The 11,117-nt window shown below is 35.3% G+C and overlaps 1 protein-coding gene across 1 annotated transcript; it reads left to right on the forward strand.

Annotated features, from left to right (window-relative positions):
• Positions 1–6,511: 6,511 nt before the first annotated feature.
• LOC147610734 (uncharacterized) lies at positions 6,512–10,590 on the forward strand. Its single transcript, XM_086785152.1, has 3 exons — positions 6,512–7,487; positions 8,901–9,041; positions 9,851–10,590. Exons 1-3 carry the CDS (start codon positions 6,601–6,603, stop codon positions 10,236–10,238), a joined length of 1,416 nt encoding a protein of 471 aa, XP_086641278.1. The 5' UTR covers positions 6,512–6,600; the 3' UTR covers positions 10,239–10,590.
• The last annotated feature ends 527 nt before the right edge of the window (positions 10,591–11,117 follow it).

Consider the following 11,117-nt stretch of genomic DNA (forward strand, 5'->3'; position numbering starts at 1 on the left):
CAATAGTCATTACATTTTTGGGCCACCTAATCTTGTAATAGAACACTGATATATCATTTCAATATATAAAGCATTTTTCTCTCGTAGAGAAGTACCAATTATTTTTAGAAACATAGTGCCACATAGACAAATGCATATAACATTTATCAATGGCTTACATTGGTTATCAGGCCAACCCCATCAATAGTAATGGTGCATCCATATGATGGTACATAATCGAACACTTGATGTTTTAAAGTCTGTGATCTCTAATTTTGTTTAAATATTTAGTTCTCATTTTATTATAGCAAGGGAGTGTGAACCCTAGTCTGGCGATGGACATTAAGGCATCTTGGAAGATGACCTTACGTATCACATTAAAAGGAATTCCATATGCTACAAAAGTTTATGTCCACTTTCAATGCATATGTAAATTGCTTTGTTTGTCAAAGCAAACTTTCAAATTCATTTATCCTCTGCAAATCTATTGGTATCACATGGCATATCACCTTTTATTTAGACATTAGATTGAGACTGAGAACTTGCACTTATATTACCTACATTCTCTTCAATCACCACAAATAGTCTTGATGCATCATCATTATAAGAAGACGAAACAGATAACTTTGTTTTTTTCTGAGGACTGACCTTCATGCTCTTTAATGAACTTAAAAAAATATTGTTTCAAAATTATATGGTGGATCTGGACATGTTTATCCATATTTTCACAAATGCCATATAAATGTTCTTTAATACGAGTTGCACCTTTAGTAAACTCATGATTATAAGAATTACAATGCAACTTAGAAGTTTTGGTATTTTTTTATAATTCGATAACGAAATGCCACTCCACTCCTTGACGCATGGTTACTGCATGGAAAACACATTGATTATTTACAACATAAAATATAAATTAATTAAAAATATATATTTTTTAAAATCATAACAAAAATATTATAAATATCTAAAATAAAATTAAAAATAATAAATATATTTTTGTAATTACTCCTTAAAATTTATATGTCACTTCTCTCTTTCTTTCATAAATATATTTTTATAAATGAAAAATGATTAATAGCATGAGGTTAGTTAGATTTACAAAAATATACATTATCTTCTTTTTTTTAAATTCTTTTGATATATAATCTAATTTTTTTTCTAAACTTACTTTATTAAATATTATAATATATTTATCTCTTATTTAAACAAAGAGTTAGAAAATCAACTAAGTATCCAAGTAATAATTGAAAAGGTTATATATAGATTAGTAAAATGTTTCAATTTTAAGAGATAAATTATTTATGAATTATTATCTTAATCAAATTTTAACTCAAGCATTTTTTTAAAGTATGAAAAAGAGATGTAAATCACCTAGTAGTGCATTTATATTGCTCATGAAAAACTACTTCATCATGAATGATAGTTTCTAAATAAAATTACTTATAAGTGTAATTTTTTTCAACACATATAAGCAAATTTTTAATCCTCCTTGGGGCTTACCTCTCTTCTTAATGTAGAGAAAAGAATAGACGGCCACATTAGAAATCTAGTTTATTAAACAACTATCCTGAAACTCTATCATAACAAAAATATTATAAATACTCATAATAAAATTAAAAAATAATTTAGATAGAAAATAATAGATATATTTTTATAATTTTTCTTTTAAAGTGTTATGCCACTTCTCACTTTCTTTCATAAATATATTTTTATAAATGAAAAATGAACAATAGCTTGAGAATAATTAGGATGATAAAAATATACATTATCTTCTTCAAAAAAATATTTATGATATATAATCTAATTTTCTTTGTGAAAATTACTTTACTAAATATTATAATATATTTTTCTCTAATTTAAATAAAGAGTTAAAAAAACAACTAACTATCAAAGTAATAATTGAAAAGTTCTATATAAATTCAATAAAATGTAACAATTTTAAGAGAAAAATGATTTATAAATTAATATTTTAATTAAATTTTAACTCAAGCATTTTTTAAAAGTATGAAAGGAGATATAATTTGCCTAGTAGTTCATATATGTTGCGCATAAAAATTTACTTCATCTCATGAATGACGGTTTAATACTAAAATTACTTATAAATGTAAAAACTTTTCAACACATATGAGAAAATTTTTTATCCTCCTTGGGGAAACTAGTTGTTTAAATAACTATCCTAAAATTATATCATACAATAGAATCTATTGTACAATATCATATGATATGTCAAGTTGAAAATAAATTATACCAAATTGATGATGTTAAGCCGAATTATACATCCGAATCTATCGTTTGGTAGCCTTTGTTCATCATCGAGTTTATTATGTTCAACTCTCTATAAGCAAGACATCCTTTGTTGAGAGCATGACTAGATCACCATAAAGCTCTTTACTCAGAGCACACGGGTGGACATAAGCATTTCAAGTTGTAACCAAAGTTTGTAAGTAGTAATATTTTTTACTCTCCACTCCTTTGTATAATTCATTGCTTTGTATTGTGAAGATGCTTCTTCTGCTATTGTGTTTCCTTACACTAACTCACACACACACACACACACACACACACACACAAACAAATACACACAAACAAACAAACAAAGATATATATATATATATATATACATATATATATATATATATATATATATATAGAGAGAGAGAGAGAGAGAGAGAGAACTTTCTTAATTTTCACTATAGTGTAAGATAAAGTCATGGATAGGGACATACATGTAGACCATGGAAAAAGGTTTTGTGAGATCGTCATATTCAAAGATAGTTAAATGAAAGAAAGAAAAAATGGGATATAGCAAGCTAGATTCTTTTCTATGTAGCATAAGCTACACATGTGTTGGTTTGGAGACCAAATCAAATGCTTTCTTTCTCACCCCTTTCTCATATTCTTTCTAAAACACGTGTGGTGGGGGACTTTTGAAATAAAGACTAACACCAAAGCCATAGAAAATTCAAAGATTCCATAAAGAAGCCACACTTTATGATCTCATGCGCTTTAGTTTTGCAATCAATTCCTATACGATGGGAGAATTTCACATATGCTTCTCATGCTCTTAACCCATGGTGCCATCAAAGAGTGACATGATTAAATATTTAAATGTTGAAAATGATTTCCACAATAGAAATATGGATACCCTCACTCGATCTACTACATGGATGGTTGACCTAAAAATCCAACCTTCACTCGTTTTACTAAATGGACCGTGGAAATCAATCATATCTCAACAAGAAGAAAAAGTTACAACATGAGAAAATCAAAGAATGTCATGTCCTAAAGGAACATGCAATCAAAACCACATACATTTTTTGCATGTGCCAAAACATGAAAGTGTGTAAGACCAAGGATGAAAGGATGTAAGTGTGGGTTGAATATAAGCCTTAACGACACACTTGCAATCAAGCAAGTAACAATTTTACAACAAATTTTATAAATTCATAAGAACATGTATATGAAAATACATGCTTCGTGTGAGAGGACCAAATTAGTCCCTATAATTTTTTATTTTTATTTTCAATTCAATGTCAAATGTATCCACACAAGTTCAATGATAAAACTTTACATATCATCTAATTCTAAATGGCATGTAACCCCTAGATTCTATAGTATATGTAACTCCTAACTTTTAGTCCTAATTTCATAATCATTTGGTAAAGCACCCAAAAAAAAAACCACAATGGGTGCATGGATTGGATTGGAATTATAGGTCACATATATGTGAGCTAATTTGTAATAGTATATATGCATGTATGTAAGTTTAAAACTTGCAAGGTTCATATAGGGATATGTAAGATAGCATGTGAATTGAATAGGAGAGGTTATGTTTTTCATATAACTTAACATACGTTAATAAGCTTATCCCAAACAAGAGAAAGTCTTATTATCAAGCAAATATAGGAATGGGTTATATCAAGATGCCAAATTTTGTAGATAAGTTCAGTATCTCGATTGGAAAGGCCCCTTATTTTATTAGGCGGGAATTTGGATCACTTGGAGAAAAAAAACGTGCGTTTTGTAGCCCGCTTCTTCGTGCTGTACGGGACGTAAACGGGCGGCGGGAATGGGTCAGGGCACGTGGCGGGAGGTAAACGGTCGGGAATGGGTCAGGGCACGCGGACTGAGTAACCAACCATTAATTGATTAATCGTGCTTTCTTGTATTAATCGATTGATTAATCGTGCTTATCATCAAGAAACCACAATCAACAGAAAAATCGATTGATTAATCGTGCTTATCATGCTTTCTTGTATTAATGGATTGATTAATCATGCTTATCAAGAAACCACAATCAACAGAAAAATCCCTTCATAATAATACAAACTCCTTTATTTTTGGACACAATATAACTATTTTCTTAGATATCATTATTTTAGGTTTCCATTGGGGCTATTATATCCTCCTTCACACACGCCTTACTCACCCACTCCACTAGGGGGTGGGTTTAAATTATTATAAAAATTTGTTTGTGGATATAGATAGAAAAAAACACTCTCTTTTTTCAAAGCTCTTTGGTCAGGCTAATACAAAGCAATTATTTTTCAAAGCTCTTTGGTAGCCTCACAACACAATCATTTATTCAAGATTCTTTGGTAAAAGAGGGTTCTACTAAAGACCTCAAGTCTTTCTTGGAGGTTAGGACCAAATGTGTTTATTTTAGGTGGACCTACTTCATGAATTGTGCTTTCAAATTGCCAAAAAAATAAAATTGTTATCAAAATTAATGCAAATATCGTAAATGGAATCTGGGATTACTTACTAGTGAGCAATCTTAGGCCCAATGCTCAAGAATCTCATTTTGTTGTGTATTTCTTCTTGATTGAAATTTAAATTCTTGGTTAAATTTTGGCATTGCGTTTATTTTCAAAAGAAAAAAACCATACATTTAAGAAATAACCCCAATATGTGCACCTTTTTTTTGTTCTAAATCCTAGTTGCTACCAATAGTAAGTATATATATTGCTTCAAATCTGTCTTTACATCCAAACTCGTTTAAACAAGAAATCCTACCTAAGCACACCCCCTAGTCATAAACCTTTACTTATCTACATTCAAAAGTTTACATAACAGATTCCATCTATCTTCCTCCATCACAAAATAGGACTCTTCCCAAGAGATTTGGTAACCCAACCGAATATAGGCTTCCATCATGGCTTCAGTGGTGCATCCTCTAGGGGTCTGCTTCTCCAACACTTCCCCCTTTTTTGACTAGATTCTGACTATAGTCCTTGTCCCAACAGGGTTCTCTATGAATGCCACAAATGTGTAATCCACTTGCTTCTCCTTGAGATACCATCTTCTGGTTTTAGGACCAAATTTAACATGTTTGGGCTTCAAATCCAGGCCAATACAAACCTGCATCATATTAATCATATGTTAGGTTTCCTTAGTTTGCATGACAATCCCCAAAAAGATAAAGAAATCAAGTGATGTCATTCTGTAGCCTCTGAATTAGCTGACCCATCCCATCTTTATCCAGCTTGTTCACACAAACTACAAACCAGCACATGTACACACTCTTATGCATCACTCTCTTGGATTGGATAAATCCTAGTTGCTTTTAAGCATTGTTGTTATTTTGGTTTGTTGGGAAAAATAGATTTTGCAAGCACTACCTTTGCAATATATAATACCTTACAACTTTATCATAGGACTTAACCTTGCATCATTTAAATGAATAATTGAGCTAAAAGGCCACATCAAGTGATAATTGAACTTGTGTGTGTGTGTGTGTGTGTGTGTGTGTGTGTGTGAGAGAGAGAGAGAGAGAGAGAGAGAGAGAGAGAGAGAGAGAGAGAGAGAGAATTATATTAATGCCTAAGAGATGGCTAAAATGACCTATGAGACCAAAGACAAATAAAGTCTTATCTCAAGTCTATGGTCCAATCAAAGGAACATGAAATCAACCAAACAATTTTCAAAAGTCATAGCTAGGCCACTAGAAGATTGTCTAATGTAGGTGAGGGTATGTTGACAATGGGTGCCACTTGAAAAGCTGTTCTTTTTGGGTTAAGAGAGAGAGAGAGAGAGAGAGAGAGAGAGAGAGAGAGAGAGAGAGAGAGAGAGAGGATGAGGAGGAGGATGATGTATTGGATGCTTATCAATTATGATGAATCTTTTAACACCATAGCCAATCCCATGGACATTTGTGTGTGTGTGGGTGTGTGTGGGTGTGTACATGGGTGGGTAGGTGGGTGGGTGGATAGAATCACAACCGCATAGTTGCTTTTTCACGGGGCATCACGTCCGTTTTTTAGCATTTTGGTCGTAAATTATTTGAGATATTTTTAAAATGCCATTAAAAATAACGCTAAAATTTAAAAAAATTTGCTATATTACAAGAGAAAAGCCGACAATTTGGAAGGCTCAAATGGATGGGTGATAATGAAGCATATTTTTTAACACCAATGGAGAGGGACTTGAGACTTGAGACTTGAAATTGTATACACGTGAGCGTATATATATAAATATGTATACTATATATAACTATGTATATACTAATACTAATACTATATCATCCTCTGTTTGCTCGTCAGATTTTAGTTACAGCTTAGTCTTCATTGCTCCACACTATTGGTTGCTAATTCTTCATAGTATCACCTGTCATTAAGAACTATGCACAGGTTTCATCCTCTAGTGAATAGCCAACACAATGACGATCAGTGCGAGTGGCGAGAGATTTTGCAGAAATTATCGGACGCCGCTGCATCTCCGGATCTGCCCACAATCCATACTATTGCTACGGAGAGGTACCCTAACTCGCTGCCTCTTAATCACCCTTCGTTAATCAGTCGCCAGATCGCATTAATCACCCCTCAATACACCACTGGCCAAGTTCTTAGCACTTCTAATCAGCCACTAATCAACTTAGAAGCTGGAGTAGTTGATCAAGATCATATATTAACAGCTACCCATACATCTCAGGCGGAAATTGATAATGCATTGGATTCAAGGTCCTCATGGATGTCTACTTTTCTGCAGTCTGAATCTTCCTTGAACATCAATACTATGTCGCCATCAACAGAATTAACATCCTCCTCCTCCTCATATAAGCCACTAATTGACAATGATCAACAAAGTTTAATGGCATCCACCTTACACCAAGCCGGTACTGATATGGCATCAATATTTACGTCTTTAGCACAAGATCATCAGATCATGGAGCAAATTAGTGATTGTCCCAGTGATTACTATAGATTAGCACCCGAATCAAATCAATTCATGATGTCTTCGACTAGCCCCACCATCAGAACCAAGGTCACAGATCAATACAAATTAGCTCTAAGCCCAGATCAGTTGGCCTGCACACCATCTTCATCACCATCTAGTGAAGGACCTGAGGATGACACGTTCCATCAAGAAAGGGATCAGGCGCAGCAACATGCTGATCTCCTCATCAAATCCACCAGTGATTTGCCCCAATTCATGGAAACATCGGCGAACAAGGGCAAACAAGAGCTCAAAGAAGACCCTATAGCTGCCAACCCTAAGCATAAAACAAGGTAAACCTTAAGAATTATGGTTTTACAGAAGAGATTCTTGTAGGTTGACCTCCTTAATGTCACTAGCGGCTTCACTTGTTGATTCAATTTATGCCTTCTGTTTTGCAAAAGCTAACTGTATGATTCAATTAAAAACGGTTGCAGCTTAGCTACGGTTTTAGTTAAGAGAAAAACACTCGTTGAGCTTAATCATACACTTGTTGGGCCGCTTAATCATACATTGAATCACAATTGACCGACCTCATATTAGATGGATTCACCTGCTAGATGTTGGGTTCTGGCCCCCTTAAGCAGTGTGTACAATTACACTTTTAGAAAGCTCTATTGACTTTAATATGATCAGGCTGCGCATCCAGGTCGGTGCAGATTAATCTCGATAGTTAGTGTAAACGAGGGTTAAGGATTAGTAATCTTAATGTGTGCACGTAATCATTATTCCTTTATGAGGGTTAAGGGTCCGTATGTCAGTGTAACTGAGGATTATGGATCATGCACAAGTGAAACCGTCATGTCTGTTCATTTCTTGATTGATGTTGAATTGCACTTGAATTTTGTTATTTTATATAAAGGGCTAATGATCATGTTGCAGAATTAATGATCATGCACAAGTGATGTTCATGTGTGTGCGTGTCTTGATTGATGTTTAATTGCACTTGAACTTTATTATGTTATGAAGGTTAAGCTGGATCATCTCTTCTCTATATTATCTCAAGGAAGAGTTTCATAAAGCTTCCAGGTGGCAAGAATTTGGAGGTTCTCGAAGGGGAGGAGGAGGTTTGAGGAGATTTGGGTAGAATTTGATTTTGGAAGCCTCAAAAGACGTGCGAAGCACGGGTTCCCAACTAGTGTTATAAGTGTAAAGGGGGAGGAGGATTTAAGGATCATGCGTAAGTGATCTTCATGTGTGTGCTGATTGAATCTGTTGGAATTTCAGTTGATAATAAATGTTATATTTTCAGGGTTAAGATTCATGCTGAACATTAGTGTAAAGGAGCATTCAGGATCATGCATATATAAGAGGCAGATCACACGGAGGCCAAAATGTGCACATTTCTGACCATCGATGGTCGTGTAAGTTCGAGCCACACTTGACCCGCCCTACGAGGATATTTTAGAATATTCAAATTTTTTGGATTCGCACCAACTGGTTTTCCCACACACGAGGCAATTTTCACAATGCCCACAATGGTTTGCAGCAGGTTCGAAGAGGTTTTCGTTTTCCCATTTTTCAAAAAACATTTGCACTACTTTTGATGATTCTAGGTTGATTTTTTCTCACACTTACGGCCACTGATGGCGAGCAAAAATCAGCCATTTATGCATGCCATTTGGCTGTGTGATCTTCCTCTAAGTGATCTACATGGTAGCATCTATGGATGGTTGCTGAATTATTATTATTTTGTGTTTGTGTAGGGAATCAAAAGTCAAGAAAGCAAAGAAAGAGCGTGGACCCAAGTTCGCCATTAAAATGAGGAGTGATGTAGAGATCGTGGACGATGGATACAAGTGGCGCAAGTATGGACAGAAGGCCGTGAAAAACAGCCCTTACCCCAGGTACTGATCTCCTCATACATAGCCAGCTACAGGTTATAATAACTAGTTTGACTCAATATAATCAACACTAATCTGATCTCAATAGTAATTGATCCTATGGAGCTTTTCATAATCAAGCACATGTATGCATGGTGTCACGTGTGTATAGCTTGATGTTTTGCACGGGTGTGATCATGATCATGTGTTCTCAGTAATGAAGCACACGTATGCATGGTGGGATGTTTTGCACGGTGTGATCATGATCATGTGTTCTCAATAATAAAGCAAGTGTATGCATGGTGTGTATAGCTTGATGTTTTGCATGGGTGTGATCATGATCATGTGTTCTCATCAGTAATGACGCACGTGTATACATGGTGGTGTGTATAGCTTGATGTTTTGCATGTGTGTGATCATGATCATGTGTTCTCAGTAATCAAGCACGTGTATGTGCGCTGTGTATAGCTTGATGTTTTGCAGGTGTGTGATCATGATCATGTGTTCTCAGTAATGTATCCCCTCTCTCTCTATCGCGGCCTTTTTCCCAGGATGAGTTGCGATGTCTTATACTTACGCTAAGGCGGTTCTCGGACGAGTTGAGAACATTCTAGATTTTTCTCTTTTTTAATCTCCCACCTAAAGTTAATAAAACTGGAACATTCTAGATTTTTCTCTTTTTTAATCTCCCACCTAAAGTTAATAAAACTGAAGAAAGTTAAACCTGACCCTAAGGTCCTTTTACCTCAACTAATAAATTAGTAGCAAAAAGGAATTTGGGAGCCATATATTATTATTATGATCATGTTAATGTTGTTGTCGCGGGCCTGTAGGAGCTACTACAAGTGCACGAATAAGCAATGCAAGGTGAAGAAGCAGGTGGAGCGCCAAGCAGACGAGACTGCCTTTGTTGTGACCAGCTACGAAGGGGTGCACAACCACCTTGGCCCCGATCAACAACTCCGAATCCTCCATTGCTCCTCCAATATCAATAGCTGTATTCGTCATGGCGCAGAGGCCAGCTTCCCTTTCATGAGCGCCCCCTCCGCCCACAATATGGAGTTCCTCCTCCGCCCCAGCCCCTTCTTCCAATCCAGCCCTCTGCTTGCCCCTTACGGCGCCCCTCAACAGCCTCTACGCCACACATCGGAGACAACACCACTACACCAAGGACTGCTGGAAGATGTCATCCATGCAATACCAACAAGAAGCTCTATCTAACACTATGCTTTTATGCTCACATGTATTTCCTAATTTGAAATTATCCCTCTCTTTACACAACATACATTACTTTGTTTTTTTTTTCTTTAATAGAGAATCCAGTTCAGTTGGGACCACACCCACCGTAAAATCTGGTCTAAGAAGGGGGACAGTTTAGAAAGATAGACCCCAAGGGGGTGTACCGCTGAGGCCATGATGGAAGCTTGCATATTACTGGGGTATCAAATTTCATGGGTTTTTGTGGTTAGAAGATGAGAGATCTTTTAATTGAAGTAAAGAGTGAAAAGTAGAGGAATTGAGTGAGTAACTCTGATGTAAACGACTTACTGGTGTATCTAGCTTTTTCTAGTTAATATATACGTCAAGATATTACTTTGCTTATATGCTAGAGCTTTCAAACTTGCAAGTCATGTACGTTCTTATGAGGAATACGGCTCATGTGGAAATATATTATAGAGCACGAAACATTGAGAGAGAGAGAGAGAGACAGAGAGAGAGAGAGAGAGATGCATGCATGTAAGTTTGCCTCATTGTATCAATATTTGGTACGATTTGAGATCTTTGATCAGACAACAATCAACTTGTGAGAGACATAATTTTTACATCTTTAATTGGATTATAGGGATGTTTCTTGCTAAGATGATCTACATATAATCCCAAAGTACTTCACCTTTGAGCAGTGTAGCAATGTTTCTTGCTAAGATGATCCACGTATAATCCCAAAGTACTTCACCTTCGAGCAGTGTAGCAATGTTTCTTGCTAAGATGATCTACATGTAATCCCAAAGTACTTCACCTTAGAGCAGTTTAAATGGATTATAGCAACTTTAGTTTGTATATGGTAGTTTTTTCACACTTGCAAGCCATGAACCTAGGCAA

This window comes from Cibotium barometz, chromosome 48, assembly GCF_041138505.1.
Source record: "Cibotium barometz isolate CiBa-2024 chromosome 48, ASM4113850v1, whole genome shotgun sequence".
Classification (NCBI taxonomy): Eukaryota; Viridiplantae; Streptophyta; class Polypodiopsida; order Cyatheales; family Cibotiaceae; genus Cibotium; species Cibotium barometz.